The sequence below is a fragment of the Durio zibethinus genome, chromosome 18 (assembly GCF_047325235.1).
Source record: "Durio zibethinus cultivar Kanyao isolate XHJ-2024 chromosome 18, ASM4732523v1, whole genome shotgun sequence".
Classification (NCBI taxonomy): Eukaryota; Viridiplantae; Streptophyta; class Magnoliopsida; order Malvales; family Malvaceae; genus Durio; species Durio zibethinus.
In genome coordinates this window covers 18,029,866-18,048,297 of record NC_143179.1, presented here as the reverse complement: position 1 = coordinate 18,048,297, position 18,432 = coordinate 18,029,866, and the positions used below count along the sequence as shown (strand labels likewise).

General features: G+C 32.1%; 2 protein-coding genes, 2 long non-coding RNA genes and 3 other non-coding genes across 10 annotated transcripts; 2 read left to right on the top strand and 5 right to left on the bottom strand.

Annotated features, from left to right (window-relative positions):
• Positions 1 to 1,239: 1,239 nt before the first annotated feature.
• Positions 1,240 to 3,469, bottom strand: LOC149513802 (uncharacterized). The gene is made up of 3 exons (XR_016329530.1): positions 2,920 to 3,469; positions 2,392 to 2,647; positions 1,240 to 2,075 (listed from the first exon to the last, which is right to left on the bottom strand). It is a non-coding gene; the product is annotated as an uncharacterized LOC149513802 (long non-coding RNA).
• A 3,150-nt stretch (positions 3,470 to 6,619) lies between these two features.
• LOC111300653 (uncharacterized) lies at positions 6,620 to 7,253 on the top strand. Its single transcript, XM_022896276.2, has 2 exons — positions 6,620 to 6,752; positions 6,864 to 7,253. The coding sequence occupies exons 1-2, from the start codon at positions 6,674 to 6,676 to the stop codon at positions 7,013 to 7,015; spliced, it is 231 nt and encodes a 76-aa protein (XP_022752011.2). The 5' UTR covers positions 6,620 to 6,673; the 3' UTR covers positions 7,016 to 7,253.
• A 2,822-nt stretch (positions 7,254 to 10,075) lies between these two features.
• Positions 10,076 to 16,406, top strand: LOC111300652 (protein S-acyltransferase 8-like). 3 transcript variants are annotated; one of them, XM_089747775.1, is made up of 5 exons: positions 10,076 to 10,285; positions 13,357 to 13,518; positions 13,862 to 14,164; positions 14,281 to 14,511; positions 15,142 to 16,406. In XM_089747775.1, exons 1-5 carry the CDS (start codon positions 10,247 to 10,249, stop codon positions 15,388 to 15,390), a joined length of 984 nt encoding a protein of 327 aa, XP_089603901.1. In that variant the 5' UTR covers positions 10,076 to 10,246; the 3' UTR covers positions 15,391 to 16,406. The 3 variants fall into 3 exon arrangements, with proteins under 3 accessions (XP_089603901.1, XP_022752010.2, XP_089603902.1); XM_022896275.2 differs by having other exon boundaries at positions 10,078 to 10,285; positions 13,357 to 13,542; positions 15,142 to 16,405; XM_089747776.1 differs by lacking the exon at positions 10,076 to 10,285 and having other exon boundaries at positions 13,357 to 13,400; positions 13,490 to 13,542; positions 15,142 to 16,405.
• A 130-nt stretch (positions 16,407 to 16,536) lies between these two features.
• LOC149513798 (uncharacterized) lies at positions 16,537 to 17,895 on the bottom strand. 2 transcript variants are annotated; one of them, XR_016329941.1, is made up of 2 exons: positions 17,086 to 17,895; positions 16,537 to 16,946 (listed from the first exon to the last, which is right to left on the bottom strand). It is a non-coding gene; the product is annotated as an uncharacterized LOC149513798 (long non-coding RNA). The 2 variants fall into 2 exon arrangements; XR_016329942.1 differs by having other exon boundaries at positions 16,537 to 16,942.
• LOC149513801 (small nucleolar RNA SNORD14) lies at positions 16,820 to 16,943 on the bottom strand. The gene has a single exon (XR_016330163.1). It is a non-coding gene; the product is annotated as a small nucleolar RNA SNORD14 (small nucleolar RNA).
• LOC149513800 (small nucleolar RNA SNORD14) lies at positions 17,088 to 17,211 on the bottom strand. The gene has a single exon (XR_016330175.1). It is a non-coding gene; the product is annotated as a small nucleolar RNA SNORD14 (small nucleolar RNA).
• On the bottom strand, positions 17,412 to 17,537 carry LOC149513799 (small nucleolar RNA SNORD14). The gene has a single exon (XR_016330185.1). It is a non-coding gene; the product is annotated as a small nucleolar RNA SNORD14 (small nucleolar RNA).
• Positions 17,896 to 18,432: the final 537 nt, after the last annotated feature.

Genomic DNA, 18,432 nt, shown 5'->3' with positions numbered 1-18,432 from the left:
GGAATGAAGGCTTTTTGCCCAACAACGTGTGTAATTAAATTTTTCAATCATATTTTCTCTGATAGCGATGGTGGGTGATGATGTTACTGTAATTTCACAGCCACTATTCCACCATAAAACTGCAATTTAAAACTATGGCGTGTGTGTCAAGCTGCTATACGAACTATGGTGAACCTGGACAAGAGGAAGGTTGCGGTCCCCCCTATTTATCCCAGATGTAATGACGCTGACGAGACAATCCTAGACGCGGTGCTGCATTTCATACATGTAGCAGAAGTTTGGAGGCACCTTAATCTCTAGAAAGAGTCATAGACCACAGTTAATGACGTTGTGTCGTGGATTAAACAAGTTTGCGACAGTTATGCAAACGGGGAACTAGATCTTTTCCTAACAGCATTGTGGGGGATCTGGGGGGAGCGAAATAGAGAGACACATAGAAAGCATAAGAGAACTCCACAGTCCACGGCAATGTATATTCAACAATATAACAATGAGTTCAGATATTGGATCCAGCCGAGTGAGGGAAGAGTGAAGGTGAATTTTGATGGAGCGTTTAATCAACACAATAGAAAAGGAGGAATAGGAATCATAATGAGGGATCATTAGGGTCTTGTACTTGGAGGAGCAACTTTACGCATACAAGATGTGCATGATTCCTTCCAAGTCGAAGCAAGAGCAGGAATGCATGCATTAAATTTTGCACATGAAATGGGGGTCACAAACATTATGCTAGAAGGCGATTGTCTAACAGTGGTTAAAAAGTTGAAGATGTTGGAGATGGACCTTTCACCAATAGGTGTTATTATGGAAGAGGCCAAATGGAGAATATCTAGTTTTATATCCTGTCAAATTCTACATGTAACGAGATTTGGGAACAGGGCCCTGCACAAACTTGCTTGCTACAATCTGCACATAGACAATGATGAGTATTGGATAGAAGATCATCCTGCTATACTAGACGAAATATTGAACGATGATTGTAAGTTGATTGAGTAAAGAATGAAGATCTTCTCTTTCAAAAAAAAAAAAAAAAACAATTAAATAAACAACTTTTTGAATGTAAAGAAAGAAAGAGGAAGCGAGATAAAACTTTTGTCATGTGATGTAGTAAAGAAGCAGAAGATAGCATTCTGCTACGTCAATTACCTGGTTTCCAAAAACTCGCATTCACTTTCTACTTAAAGTCGTAAGGTTCTATATATTATATAACATAAAACAAATAAAATTCTTATAGCTTATAACAAATGAATAAAAAAAGGCATCGAAGACAACTTACAAATTATTGAAATCTAACAACTCAACTTGTATTATTCTAAATTAAAATTGAACTTGAGTAGTCAAAACTTTAAAAAACTTTTTCTTTAATGTTGCATAGGAATTGAGTTTGTTGATCCACAAAAGGAAGGAACAAAAAGTATCAACTTAACAAATTGCAAAATAAAAAAGCACATATAGATATATAAAGTATGGAATATAATCTATTCTACAGAAAAAAAAAATGTAGAATAATAAAGATGCAGTAAACATATAAAAACTATTAGAGGAGCAATTAAAATTAAAAACCTTATAGTTGGAGAAATAATCAAGACCAAAGTATGATTGTAAATAAGAAATAGGAGAAAGAAACAAATTTAAGCACAACCTGAACAGAGTTGGTATCCCACAGTCTCATCTTCACTCCCGTACAGAGCTTATACAAACTGTCCTCAAAGCAAACCCATCATCATCATCAGAGTCACTTATGAATTAACACCACAAAGGTGATTAAACATGGTTAAACCCTCCCCTAAACTTCATAAATTTAAAAACCTACACTTATCTTTTTAATTAGAGTTCGTTTGCACCTAATATATAATTAAATACTTTCTTTTTTTTCTAATCACTTTATTAGCTCTCGTTCTTCTCTAACTATTACTATGATTATTATTGATGTTCGGATCTCATCTTGGGGTTGAACCGTAGGAACGTTTGGGGCACCCAATTCAGTAGCAGTAATGGAACCCAAAAGAGCTAAGACTAAAAGAGGGTTCTGTCTTGTGCTTTGGAAAGTTGCCATGTGTCCACAATTTAGAAAACTGTAGATTAAAGCATATGTCAGTTAGATTTTTTTTGTTTTAAGTTTTATTTTTTTATAAAAAAAGTTATATATAGCTTGGTAATAAAAAAGATTGTAAGTGTTAAAATTTGAATTTTAAGTTTGTCGAATATTATCTATTAAATTTTTTTTTGTTTAATTTAATTCTTATGTTATCAAAATTTTACGTATATATAAAATTTGTACGATCATTATGTATATATAATTTTTTTTATCTATTAAAAAAGTTGAGTATTTTAGTTCAATAAGCAAAAAAAAAAAAAAATGTTCAATCTAAAATGATAAAGAAATCTTACCCAAGTGATTTTAATGACAGATGTTGAGTTGAAGAAACTGATGAATGAGGTGTTGGATGGACATTCATTCACGGAATGTGAGACGATTTGTCAAAGGTGGCGGGAGAGAAAGGAAAACGACGCAAGACGCCCATTCCGCACCTACTTAGTTACTTCTTGCTACTTGCCGTTGTCCACCGCCCTTACATCCATGATCCAACACATACACGTGATTATGCACCCGCCCTTATCCTTCGTCTCAACACTCCAAATTTCACTGTAAATGATTTTACCAAGTTACTTATGCCTACAATTTCGTACTATTAATCCAAAGCCGATCAAACAAAATTTGATAACTAAGTTCTTTGCATCAATTGAATTATATATATCATATTGAAATTCATAAACGTAACGTATTGTGATTGCTATCAAGTTTTGGTACCACAATTTTGATCTAAAAATCATTAAAAAAGAAAAAGAAGAAGAAGAAGAAAAGAACTCTTTTGCATCTCAGTTCATGCCAGGCCACAACATAAATGAAATAATCACCTGTTTTAAAGGATTTTTTATGTGACTTTTCTGTCTATTCATGCCTGCTTTGGCCTGCCAGCACCTCATGGCCGACGGTTGAACCGGATGAGGTTCGATTCCACACGCATCATGAGAGCTGAGAAAGGGTGGTGGTGGCCCTAGCTAGGGAGCAGGTTTATCGATCGAGAAGGAATTCGGTTAGGAGTAAAAGACATCCATGGTCACTATCCACCCATCTAGAGGTTGTCATGGTTTGGGGCACAAGGTAGCCCCGATCACATTTATATTGTCTCCTTTGACATACCAACCCTTTTGATTTGAAGCATTGCTAGCTTGTTTAATCACTGCCTGAGCTGGACCAGATGTTGAGCTTTTTAAATCTTAGCACGCCAAGAAATACAAAAATATTGAGTTGTTTTTTTCCTTTCAAGTCAACTATGGGGAAAGCTATTTATGATCTTATCATAATTTTTTAATAATAATTCTACTTCTGATTCCTTACTTTCATTTCTACATGATTGAAAGTTTAATAATTGTTTTTTCATCAAATATACGCCGAATCAGATACACTGCACATGGACCTTGGTGGACTAACCCATTTTTATCTCATGATATTGGATTATTAACAAGTAAAGATTCTTATAATTATGTATAGAAAAAAAAAATTGCCATGACTAGTTATTTAATTTCCTTTTCACTTTCAAAGAAAGTTGCAGAATAAAAATAAGGAATTTGGCTACAATTGTTAAAATTTAAACTCTAAATCTATTAGATACAATTATGATTACATGAATCAACTTTTACCTTCAGTTTCTCTTAGATTTGAGGAAGCTGTGTATATGTAAATGAACATCCATTTTCATAATACGATTACTTTAATATAATTGCAAAAGATTATATAATTTTGAAATATAAATTAATCATATATATACATATTAAGAAAAAATTGAGAAAAAATTAAATCAATTATTATTTCAATTAAAGTGAATAATTCTTATAACAATTTAACGGAACCTAATCATGTAGCTTCAACACCTCCTAAATCATTTAATTCTATCGATGAAAAGTCCAATTAAAGTATTTAATGTATCACATATTGCTAATTGTTGGTGAATGGATGTAATTTATTTGCATTCGATTAGATATTAATTTTTATCTAAAGAAATAACAATTACAAAACCATTTAAATTAAAATTTATAAAAACTACTAATGATGTTTTAATCAATCACCATTTTTAAATTAAAATTTTATTAAGAATATTTTGATCAATCATTTTTAGCACTTTTTTATTTTAATTATTAAAAAAAATCTAATAATAAAAAAATTCATATAAATTAAAAGTTATAAAAATATTTACTAAAGATATTTTAACCAATCACTTTTAACATTTTTGGAATTAAAATTTTAAATTTTAAATAATTTAATTTTATATAAACTTTATTTTTAATTTTAATTGATTTAAATTAAACTTAAAAAATTAATAAAAATTACATATTTAAGGATAAATTTATTAATTTTAAAATTTATAAAAATATTTAGGTTAATTACTATTAACACTTTTGGAGTTAACACTTTTATATATAAATAATAGAGTATATGCTTAGATTAAGGAAGAAAAGTCCGATTAAATTATTTTTTTAAATCTTTCAATGATTTATACTTCAATAATGAAGTGAGTTGCTGGCTGCTGTTGATCAATGTGTCATCTGCTGCCTACTAGGAAATAAAATCAAGAAACGTGTTGTATTAGGTAAAATTTAAATATCATATCTCAAAAATCTGTATTTGAATTGGATGGTTAAAATTGGTAGGTTTCGTGCATCATTCAGGGCCCTCAAGTTGTAGGAGAAATTACAAAGCTATATTTTCAAAGTTTTTGGTGCTGGAGGTTTCACCCTGAGCTGCCTGAATTTGGTCTTGTTACACACCAGGTGTCACGGACCGTGTGTTGCAGCACACCAAGGTCTGCCCATGACACCACCCATGTGGGCTCAAAATGATAGGGCTAGACCAGAGCCATCACTTCCAATTTGAAAGATAAACCATAACTTTGAATTGTCAAGCAGCTTCCAAGAAAGAGGGATTCTATTAATTCTTTATTAGGATCCAATCCATCAAAATAAAAAGGATTAGGAAGATCAGTAAAGAGATTAACAAAATTTTGTTTCATTATAACAACAAAGCCTGAAAAGAACATGGAAATAATCTAATTAATGTGCAGTTGTTCCTTGAAAGCATATATATTTTGATAATTGAAGCTATCAGTGATTGAATTTTAATTACTGAAATTAAGAACTGAGCACAACAGACCATGTTACTATCGGCAGGAAAGCAAGTATATTCTTCATAGAGTCCTAGAAAAGCATATATATTCTTAGAAGAGACGTAGTAATTTTTTTTTTCTCTTCTGGTAATAGCCGATGTTAGCGTGCCTCAAAACGCCTCCATTTCAAGGACCTAATCGGACGTATAAATCATGTTTAGTATATGTTCATCATTTCGCGGACAAGGAGGACCCTTCAGCTGATAATTTTGAGCTCCCTTCACGTGATTTTTTGAACATGAATATGTCGATCACCCTATCTGAAAATTATTGCTGCCCCACCCGGTGTTGATTTTCTCCCTCTATGAATTAATTAGTTGTTTTTCGGTATGATTAATTAGCAAAATCACGATCTAATCACTAAAAACAGGACGTTGATCACTAGGCAGCAATGTATAATTTCTCCCCGAGGATCTTCTTACCTTATCATGTTATAGTAGTGCATGAACATTGGCAATTGCTATGTTTCTGTTTTGTTTATAAAATCTGCTAGTCCTTTGGCAAAGCAGGGTCATTAATTAGTGTTGCACTTAGGTATATAGAAAAATTAGGTCCACAAATCCGTCGTGCTAGAAACTGTTCCCTGGTCACTATTTCTTGATGCAAGTTGAGCAAAGCAAAATTGAAAAGATGAGATAAAAAAGCAGAGAAAAATAGAGCAAAGTTTCATATGATATACCAATATTTGATGTAGTTATTTCTCTCTGAAGTTATAAACCTCAATATTAACTAGAAGAACAGAAGGCTCGCAGAGGTTGATTTTGTTATCTGGTCTGTAGCTGATGAGTTGATAAAATTTCTAGCATCTGATAATCTTTTGCTTCAAAGCAAATTAAATAACAAAATATGCTGTTCTTTCCAATATTTGCTTAAGATTAATTGGTGAACGATGCTTTTAATTATCAACTCTCCCACTCATACATTAATGATTTGAGCAATAAAGGTTTTTTTTTTTTTTTTTTTGGCAATCGATTTGAGCAATAAAGGTAAAACATGGGAATTTTCTTCATCCCTCCCACTCATTCATATACACTTATCATTGAGATGAATGTACAATATAAATATTGCAATCCTACTTGGAATTTTATTACTCCCCCCCCCCCCCCCCCCTTTTAGCTTTCAATTATGAGGATACAAAGTTACTAACTTATTAACCATAATAGTCCAAACGAGACCTTCAGTACTTTTAATTGTAAACTGGAGTTTTCTTTTATGAGCCTTATGCTAGCATTTTCATGCAAAAGACAGCAGGAGACATTGATGTTGACTCTAAGAAACCACATTTCACGTAGAGTTACTGCAAAATTTGATGTCATTTTCAATTAATGCACCACTTGTCGATCCATGTATGTAGTTTGCTTCTATATAAGAGAGGCAACTTGAACATGTTGTGCACAGCAAAGAGATTGAAATAAATTGCATACCCAAAAAAAAAGAAAAATACAAAGATGGCTAGGATTCCTTACAAGCATCCGCTTCTTCTTGTTGCTTTTTTCCTCTTTTTCTTCGTCTCTACAACTGCTAGAGGTAAATCTTGAATCTCCAATTGAGCATCTCTAATCTGTTAATAAGTTCAATATTAGAAATTTGATTGTGAAGGAGTTTCTTAACTTTTTTTTTTTTTTGTGTGTGTTTCAGCACGAAATATTCCGGTGGCCAAGGAAACTCAGAAAGTCCATGGTGCTCAGGTGCTTACAGCAAAAGAAGATGGAGCACCCAACATTAATGTTGATGAATTAGTAACCATGGACTACACTCCAGCAACAAGGAAGCCTCCAGTCCATAACTGATTACCAAAATTTTGTAAAACAAGCACTAGTTAGAATTTAGTCTTTTTTTTTTTTTCCTTAATCCTACTTTTATATTTGAGTGCCTACATTTATACATAGTTGGAAGGATAAAGCAATGAAAGAAATGATTTACAAATATCATCAGAAACAAGGATTGGTGTATATGTTTATATCTATGCACATACTCTCTAGGGTTCATGCAATTTCTAGTAAATAAAGGTCATGAAAGTTTTCAATAGCTGTTCAAAACTTCACATGCTATAGAGAAGCCTTGGATTATATATCAGTCTAAGTAATGGATCCATAAACATCATTAAACTAAATATCAATCTACCAGGCTGCTTCCTCAACTGAAATATATTGGTGCAACAGCAGCAAGAGTGACCAAAATTAAAACTTTGTTTTTTTTTTTTTTTTGCATGAAAAATATGTATAAAGCAGCAAATAAACAAAAGACAGAGCCCAAGTTTTCATAAATTCTGCTGCATGAAATTGTATGATTAGTTTTGAATCAGGTTAATTACTAATGATACCAAGTTGGAAAACCCTTGTCTTAAGACAAATTCAGAGAAATAAAAGTAACTGGACTCCCAGGAGTTATGCTTAGAGATCGCAGTAAACAATAACACCCGGCCCATTGCAATAAACAAAAGATCTCACAAATGAAAATTAGTTACAAAACAACTTTGCTTTCACTGCATAGAAAATTTAATGCAGAACTGTTATGATCGTGTAGTTTTTTCTAGCCGGAAGGAATATTTTCATGGTTTAAACTATCAATTTCAGATATACTTTTAATCATATTCAAACTGTTTGCTACACGACAAAGAAAAACATAGCATTTGATTGATATGAAATGGAATGTGAGCCTTGCCACTGAAATGGTTAATGATGAAAGTTCATTTGGAAAAAGTATGTGTAATCTCTTTGCATTCTTTTTTTTCTTTTTTTTTTTCACTCGACTCTAAACTTTGATTTAGTTTAGATGAAGTAAGCCAAAAATTTGATGACTGTTTTCACTATAACAGCTTCCTAGACTGGCTAGTTTTTCCCAAACTGACGTATAATTACGTCTGGGGACTACCAGGGAAACAAAACGAAATGGAGGGGGAAAGGCGAGGCAAAGAAAATTTTTGCATGACTCTCTCCCTTATTTTCTTTCCTTCCAGAATCGTTTCCTTCCAAATATATAGGTAAAAAATAGTTTTCTTCAATCTTCTTTACTTTAATTTTATCTCATCCCAAACATATATAGCAGAAATTTTGGTTTGTATGTTCAGAAGGTCACATGAACCAGATAAAAGAATTAGGAAAAAAACTACAATCTACCATATATAAAGGTAGAGAAAAAAAATATTTTCCACATTTATGGCATCTTATATCTGTCCCCAATGAAACACCTTTACAGTGAAGAACTCGAAACTTTAACTCAGAGGTGTCGGACTAATTAGCTCTCGTTGTGTAATTAAACCCAAGACCATATGTTCGCCCTAAAAGAAATCTGTGGCATTTTCTTCTTGTGAAGGTATAGCTATATTAGCAAGATTGATGTTGCACTTTTCATCTGGTGGTTTTATAATCTCTTAGGCATTCTGGCCATTAGCGTCTTCCAACGGTCTTTTGTGTCTGATCTATGTCTTGGGGGACCATTAATGCAGGCCACATGTTATGCACATTTAATTTGCCCCAGCAACTGTTGAAATGCGGGCAACATGTCATGCACATTCAATACACATACTTCTCTACCAAAAACAAAAGAAAAAGTTTGAAAACATATCAATTTATGGACCCAACGCTTGTCGAGAGTCAGGATACAAGATTTAAAGGCCTCACTTTTTTTCTTTCAGATTTTTTTTTCACATACACACATCATGTGGATGTATGTATATATGTACATTACCCTTTTTTTTTTTTTTCAGAAAAGAGTCACCCATTATGACATCTCGTTAGTGATTACGTTGAGATGGAATGAACATAGAATCAGCAAAAATACAACTAAAATAAAGATAATGGCTCAAATGGTTAAAGAGAATATATTTTTTTTATTATTATTTGAGTTCAAATTCATTGCAAGATTGTGAAAAAATAATTTTTCGTAAATTCATTAGATCTGACATAGATAAACCTATTTGAATTGATTCCAAAAATATATATGCATAAAAAAAAACCCCATTCATGCTGAATAAAAAAATAATGAATAGCCAATGATTGAGAGATATTATTATGATCCCATATTCAAATTAAGTTATTATTAAATCCACACATGATGAATCTTGAATTCAGTCAAAAGGAAAGAGAGATAGATTTACAAGTTTAAAGAAATTTATAGAGTATGCATGAGTCAGCATTAATATTTGGAACTGGCTGGGATAAGAAAAGGAAATAGATGCATGTTTCTCAGTCGGCTGCGGCTACTGTATTCATATATGTTATAAAAAAATAAAATAAAATCCCTTCTGTGGTTTTAGGAACCGGTCAATATGCCTCGGGTTCATGGAGTTAATAGCAAGTGTATGAATTTCTGCCCTACCATTCTTGCTTTATCCTACTGATCATCTTTTCAAGTTTCGATTTTCTTTCTTGACTAAAGACAAAAACATAAGATATTTCCATTATATTTACATGATCACATTTACAGAAAATAGGAATGACTGCTTTCACAAAAAGTTAACATCCATATATATAATTAACTTGTTACTTATTACATAAACTAAAAAATTCTAAGGTAAAACTTGTTAAGTGAGTGAATGAATTAAGGGTGAGGTTATACTTTCACTTGCATGCATGCCCTTGTTGTTATAGAAGAAAAGATTGTTATCGGACCCATCAAAGTGTGCATCTTAGACCAACTTTTTGGCACTATTGAAATTCAATTTGTCCCTTTGCCGGTCCAACAAGAAATCAACTCCTTTTGCTTTACCCTACATTTGGTGCATCATTCCCCAAACTACCCTTGGAAACCTTATGAAATAATCCTCAAAGACTAGGTTATTTCAGTCACTCAAACCAAACCCAAAGAATATTTCTAGAAATAATAAAAAGAAAAGTAGGCAAAAGCAAAGCTTTAAAATTCCACAAAAACCCATCATTCTTTCCAGCTCATTTTGAACCAGGAACCGCCTGTTTTCTTCTCTCTATTTACAAAAGAAATGGTTAAAACCAAGTTTCAAATATTCGTCTCTTTATCTGCTCAACTGGGTGACAGTTCAAGTGAAAACATTCCTTTCCTTAATGGCTAAACGTCAGTATGAAGTTTGGAAGGGCAACAATGTATGCTTTCTTTGCTAACTCTATGTTTCACCTCTCTGCTTCTTGATGCTTATTTTTGCATTTGAGTTAGATTAATTTGTCTTTGCTGATTTAATGGAGTTCATGTTAGTTTCTAGCATTTTTTTTCCTAGTCAGCTGTGGTGGTTTCATTCTTTTTCTTTTGTTGATGATGAGTTTGATTTAATGATGGGTCATGGAAACGAAATTGTTGGTTGATATGGAACAAAAAAGGTTTGCTACGTACGACTCAGTTTGTCTTTTGTATATCCAAGAGAAATTGTTCGGTTTCTGAGAAAGTTTAGAAAGGTTGAAATTTGAATTTAATTCAATTTTTCTCTTGGATAATCAAAATTTATCCATACCATATATCTGTATTAGAAAGTCTAGCTAGCACGTAGATGACTTGAGTTCTTATATTTTTCTAGTAACTGAGATAATGGGATGAATATCGAAGATTAGCATGAATGCATTGGTATTTGAATCCTATGAAATGCATCAACCATCTATCACAATGTATTACCCCTGGTAAAATTCTGAAAGAGAACCTAAACAAGTGAAAACAATCATACTTAAATGAAACTGTAACTGCAAGTGTAACTTCATAGAAGTGTCCTATGTCAGTCTAACTTCATAAGAGCAATTTGTAATAAGAAACACTCTAAAAAAATCCCAAGTCCAACTTTCGGTACTTAAATAGAGCTGACCGCTTCCCACCTCAGTCTTCTGCCTGAAACATATTCTTCAGACATGACTTGTGATTGTGCATCAGGGGAATAATAAGTGCCCTGCCCCTTCACTGCCATTTGAAAGGGGGAAAACAATTAGATAGACCGGCAATTTCCTACTAGACAACTTGTGCTCATAATTAGCATCTTTAGAAGGAAGTAAAGGTAATGGTACTGACAAAGGGAGAGAACCTAATTTCTTGCTACCAAATTGTAAATGCTTTTCTTTGGCGTTGGAAACATATTCGGTAATGATATAGGACTCGGGGGTTCTCAGGATCAGCACTTCCTAGCCAACTACTGTAGATCTACTAGATTAGTTGTTTACTTGGTTTAGGGTAAGAACCAATTTTACCCTTTTTTTTTTCTTTTCAAGTAGATTCAATGTCCTTTTTGCCTGTTAAAGGCATTTCATTTTTTTTTTTTCAACTTCCCTTTTATGCTCTGCCAATGCCTTGGATGCAATAGTTTGAAGGAAGATTCTAGGAAATGTACTTATTTGATTGTTCTGATTGGGAAAAGAGTAAAATTGGGTTAAGATCATTCCTAGAATCAATTTTCAGATATTGAATAGAGAAAGGGTGCAAAAGTGGGAACCTACCGAAGCAAGGAAGAGGGAAGAGGAGAGGCAAGTATGGGAGTCGAGAACTAACAAATTAAGACCATGAAACATGTTTTGCACTCGTAACTTATCGTCAATGAAGAATTTTTACAACTTTAAAACGTAATGATGTCTTCATGTCCATATTACTAATATTTTCTCTTTAGTCTCTCCCTCTCTCCACTTTCCCCCCTTGTGAATGCATTAAGTTATTAAGTTCAAAGAATGACACTCAAGGCAAAGTATTAATTTAAGATTGGTACATAAGATTAGTTAAAGGATAGGATGCTAATTATCTTACCAAGTGTTTGTTATGTACTTAAATAAAATAATTAGATTATTGAAAATATTAGACATCTTATACCAATAAAATAACTTTATCTTTCCAAAAAATAAGGGATTGTTTTCAATCCATAAAATTAAATAATTTATTATAATTTTTAAATAATAAATTTTTTATTTTACCCTTAAATTTAAATTATCAAATATTTGAAAATTTCTCTACTCTCCAAATATATTCATAAAAGTCAAACTTGATTTTTTAAAACTATCAAGTAATATTCAAACTTTAATATTTTTTAAACTGTAAGTTATAAGCTTTTTAATATAAAATAATATATAATTTCATTTGAATTTATATTTATTTATTATTTATTTGATGTATCTATTTGTTTATTATGAGTATTTTTTAGTCAAAATTATTGAAGGAATTTATCAATTAAAAAGGTATTTGGACAATTTTAATTAATTGATAGATGATCTCTAAAAAAATAATTGAGAAATTATATCACTTGTGACTATATTAAATTCAAATTAGTATGTAAAGGATAATTTTGATTAATAAAAAAAAATCATCATATCCTAATCTTAATCTTACACATAATAAACGTGATAAATGGTAAAATAATATTTTATCTTATTCTTAATCCCTAAACACACCAAACATAACATAAGATAATATAATTTAATCTAATCCTATCTATAAACTTATATTCTTATCATAATCTTGTGCATCAAACATAGTTTTTAGCACATTCTAATAGCCTTCCTAGTCAATATGATGGCAGCAAAACCATATCAAATACTACATTGCGTCAATATTATTTGAATTAAGACATTTAGACTTAATTACAAGTCTCTCAAATCTAATGCTCTATTCTGTGGTTAACATATCATTTCTGTATGAGGTTAGGAAAAGTCATTATTATCTGGATCAATTTAAATTATAAAAGTCGTATTTACATCACAATGGGCTTAAGAACATCAGTGAAATCTAAATACTAAGATAGAAAGTTTAAAAGAAAGCTGAAATGGTTGGATCTTGAAAGGAAATTTTCCCTTGGGCTGGGGGTGAACTTGTAAATGCAGCATGTTGCTACTGGACTAGCTAGTAAACTATAAGCCCAGACAAACAGACAAACAGACGCACAGACACAGACACACTATTGATATTTCTCTAATTTGTTCAACCATTAATCTTATCCTTATTATGCAAAATGACAATCCTGTATCCTACATTACAGTGCCTTCCTGTCTTATAAATTTTCAACTCATGTATATAAAATATGAATGCATATTTGTCTATGTTTTATATTTATTTATACCATATATGTACATACATATTTAATCATACATGTTTATATGCTTTTCTGTCTACCTGGAAACCTTTCTTTATGTTTATCAGTATTAATCTAATTTATGAACTTTTCCTGAATATATTTCTTATATTGCATTCACCTTTGCAGATATTTATGTTTGGGGGGAGATTGATATTCGGTCCAGATGCTAGGTCACTGATCATTACCTTACTGCTTATCATTGTTCCTGTTATTATCTTTTGTACAAATGTTGCAAGGAACCTCATCGATGAAATTTCAGGAAATATTGCTGGCTATGCAATTCTAATGGTGACAGTTGTTTTCACAACCTATGTTAGTTCCTTTAATAAGACCCTTTGTGTTTATTAAACATCATTAAAGCCTTGCAGTTTAATTTTGTTGTTAATTTGTGCCTGAAAAATTAAACCAGGAATAGCATTTTTAATATATCCTCCAACCTTTTTTAAAGAAAATGAGTTCTTGCTTGATTCAGCTCTCCCCTTTTTAGCAATTTCATTTTGTGCGCGTGTGCTATGAACTTTTATTTATACGACCATGTGTTAGACTGTTATCATTGTTTTCTGTTCTTATCCCTCCCTTTTTGCTTGGAAGCACAACTTGTGAATTGTAATTCCTTGGTTGGTTATGATAGGTGTTACTGCTACTTCTTCTTACATCCGCCCGAGATCCTGGTATTGTTCCTCGCAACTTACATCCACTAACAGAAGAGATATGTTACGATTCTTCAGCTTCAATTGATGTTGGGAGACAAACACCAACCCCACGAGTACACCCCACAAAAGTAGTTGTTGTCAATGGTGTGCCAGTGAGGGTGAAATATTGTAGCACATGCCTGTTGTATCGTCCAGCTCGTTGCTCACATTGCTCTATATGTGATAACTGCGTGGAGCGATTTGACCACCACTGTCCTTGGGTAGGCCAGTGCATTGGAATGGTATGTCAATCAAGCTTTTCTCCTTTTTTTCACATACTGGACTATTTGCTTGCTGAAATCAGTATTTTTTTTTATATTGGATGAAAATAAACCAAGAACTTTCTATTTATATGCAGCGCAACTACAAGTCATTCTTTCTGTTCATTTCTTCTTCAACTGTCCTCTGCATCTTCATCTTTGCAATGTCTGCTTTGAACATAAAATTCCTCATGGATGACTATGGAACATTCTGGAAGGCAATGAAAGAGTCACCACTTTCGGTGGTACTAATGGTTTACTGCTTCATTTTCCTTTGGTTTGTTGGAGGGCTTACCTGCTTCCACTTGTATCTTATCGGCACAAACCAGGTCAATTTCCTTATATCTTTTCTGGAGTGTGGAGAGTGTTACTGCCATTTTGTTCTTTATGTTAAGTGGCAGCAGTCCGGCAGTTTGAAATGCAGCTTTTAGCTTCCTGTTGTCTGTATAAATGTTACCAGCTAACCATGTCTAGAAAGCCAAGCTACAAACTTTTTAGCCTACTTGAATTTTCTTTTGGAGAAAAATATAGACCTTGGAAACATATCAAATTCGCCCTAGGGTCTTTTGATGTATATGGGAGATCAGGGGAAAACAGGGAAGGGAGATGAGATCTTGTGTATTCATGTCTGTTTATTTTATGTTTAACATGTGTAAATCATGCTGTTACACATGCCAAACACAAAATATATTTTTTTTATTTTTATCAAACTCATATGTTTATTGCTAAAAATTTAAATTGTATTGATTTTATCTTTTTTTATTTCATTTTCATTTCGCATCAACATGTAATGCTTAAAATTGCTAGGAGATGCGGTTAACCATTTCCAGATTTTCAACTTCTAGGAAGAGTTTGTAATAGGTTATTTTGGTTACTTACATTATATATATATATATATATATATATATATATGTCTCTCCGTTATAAAGAATGTTCTAATTCTGTATTTATTTGTGTAGACCACATATGAGACATTTCGGTATGGAGGAGTTGAAAGGCCCCGTATATATGACCGTGGCTGCTTGAAAAACTTCGAAGAAGTACTCTGTTCCAAGATAAAGCCTTCAAGAAACAATTTCCATGCTTATGTACAAGAAAATGAAAGAGGTGATTCAGATGGAAACCGACGAGAAAAAGTAGAAGATGACCGAGAAATCGGTGGTAACCTTCTCAAGATATCCCAACGCCCTGAAGCTGACGATGCTTAGACTTGGAGCACCAACCCAACAGGCAGTGTGCTTGTTACAAATTTCTTCCAAGGCTGAGTTCCTTTGGCTGGAGTAAAGGTGCAGAGGGTTGACAATTACAGAACACAAGTGGTGATAGAATTGGAGTCCAAAAGATCAGCAGGTTATCCTTGCCTATAGAATTCTGAAAGAAGAAACACTAGTATAATGATTTTTTTTTTTTTTGAAGCAAGTATAGTGATTGTTTTATCGTAGTCCACATTTGTTTATAGATACAATGCGAACCCAATTTAGTTTTATAAACATCCCTGATTGAATTATGAAATTTTCCCTTTCTGTTTTTAGTGTTTAATATTTGAATTCGTTAAATATTGCTTATTAAGAGTGACGACATAAACTAAAGTACAGGTACAAAATAGGATGCTTTACAATATATTTTGTTTTGCCTCGTTTGATACTGAATCACACTGCTCTTGAATCTTGATGCCACTTAGGTAGCATAAAATTTGAAATTTCACTCTTTTTTTTTTCTGTCTGGTTTGTTTCATCTTAAGATATTTCATTTAATTTCTACGGTTATTTAAGTCGGTGGGAGCCAATTCTTTGTAGAACCGGAGCTAAGAAGATTATATGAGAAACAAAATAAAGATTGTCAGATGATAGCAAATCCAATGAAACTGTATGTTTTTCTTTTTAATTTTCAGAGTCGAAGGTTTTCTAATTGCCTCTACTTAATCATCTAATTAGGCAATTCATGTGTTATTGCATTAATAGGGTTTCTAGTGTGGATAGCTATTTTGATTTGTATTACTCCAAAATCATTGATCTAATTTATGGAAAAGAAGAAGCATTTTACAGAAAACAAAACCTGATAAATCCATATAATTTCCCCTGCTTGTCTCTTGTGCATCTCGTTAAAATTATGAAAATTTGAGGAATTACCCTTCAAAAATGGGAAAATGCTAAGTGGTGGACATCTTTTGTCCATCCGATTTTGTGATGAGGAGACATACCAAAAAAAATAATATATATTATATTTATCAACTTAAAATAAATAATTATAAATCATATATTTAAAATAATCTCAATAATTAATAATTAATTATAGATAAAATTTAAATTTAAAAAAAAAATTTATAAAAAAAAATAATAAATTAAACCGATCACTTATTAATAAACTTATAATATAATAAATAATAGATTTACACGAGGAAAACAATAAAATAACATTTATGGACAGACATTTTCAGTTAAGTTTGCATCAAAGTGACAGTCCAAGCCACGAGAATCCAGAGCAAAGCTCTTTAAAGCTGCACTTTCAGCTTATAGGACAGACTGATAAACAAACAGAATACAATCCAAATTCCAAAATCAGATCCGCAACGGTGAGAGTGAAGACAGTATAAAATGATTGTGATTATCAACAATTAGAAACAAAAATTATGTTCAAAGTTTCAGACATCCAAGGAAGGATTGAAGCAGCACAAGCTCTCAAGCCTGGCGAAGGCGAAAGCTCTTAGGCGGCCACTGCGAATGTTTTGAGAAACAAGCCTTTGGATTTGTCATCATCAACCTAACTATGAGAAGATCATTCAAATGAGAGTATCAAGTGAGAAGAGTATTAATATTACCAGACAACAAAAAAGGAACATAAAGTAAAATAACAGCATTTTCGAACACAACAACATAGCAGAAACACTGATTTATGTGTCTTACAAGGTCTCTGACATCCAAGGAAGGATTGAAGTAGCACAAGCTCTCAAGCCGGGCGAAGGCGAAAGCTCTTAGACGGCCACTACGAATGTTTTGAGAAACATGCCTTCAAAGTTGTCATCATTGACCTTAACAACACTTTTAACTTTAAATGAACATAAAAGTTAAATCATCAAAATTAATGTAAAACATTGTTCAACACATGACCTTACCCAAGTCGGTAACGCAGCCGACACCAACTACTTGCAAACAAATTTCACAACACCCAAAATCCCAATTCAAAGAAACTTAAAGAATAAATTACAGCCATCAAAAAAATTTTTGAAAAGAGTCTCAGACATCCAAGGAAGGAGTGAAACAGCAGAAGCTCTCAAGCCCGGCGAAAGGCGAAAGCTCTCAGGCAGCCACTGCGAATGTCTTTGAGAAACAAGCCTTTGGATTTATCATCATCGAGGAAATTTTATTTCCATCAAACGATTACTAACTTATTTAAAAAGAAAAAAAAATGCCCATAAATATAAATAAATCGACGCATGTCGAGAAGAAAAGAATGAGGAGGAGGGTTTATAAAGAGAAGTGGGCGAAGCCGCGTAGGGTTTCACCCTTTAGGAATTTAGGGTTTTTCTTTCAGGCTTACAGATATGAACGGCTGAGATTCGTCGGGTCACATGTCATCCGAGCTTTTTGGGCTTAAGCTAATTGCCCGTTTTAATGGGCCTTTTTGAGAAACGACATCTTCTAGAAGTTACACGAGAATGCCATAAACGGGTTTCTCCAAATTTTTTTTTTCCACCCAAGACAATTAAAACGAATTGTTAGTAAGTTAAAATCCAAAATTTAAGTCAAATTATGCCATTAACTTTTGTATTCATTCAAATTTTGATATTAAATCTCTCCGATATAATTCATAAAAAAAATTAATGTTATTATTTTAAGTTGACAATATCAATTCAATTAAATTTATTTCATTAAATTTGTTGATGTAGTTATTGATAAATTTATTAATTTTAAACACGATAAGATAATATAATTTTAAAACGATATGAAAAAATTCGTTTATGGATTTACACTATATTTGGATAAACATTAGTTATAGAAAGAAAAGAAAAATAAAGTAAAAGAAATGAATGTTATTTAAAGAAAAATTAATGATATATGTATTCTTTGTTTGGATAGCTAAAATTAATTAAAAAAAGTGAAAAAATCTTAACAATCATTGTTTGGTTAAATAATGAAAATGAAAGGAAATGATTTATTATATTATATTTTTTATTATATCATTTAATAACATTTGTTTTTACAATAACATTTACATATTTATGTTAACGTATTTTATGTTTTCAATTTTTT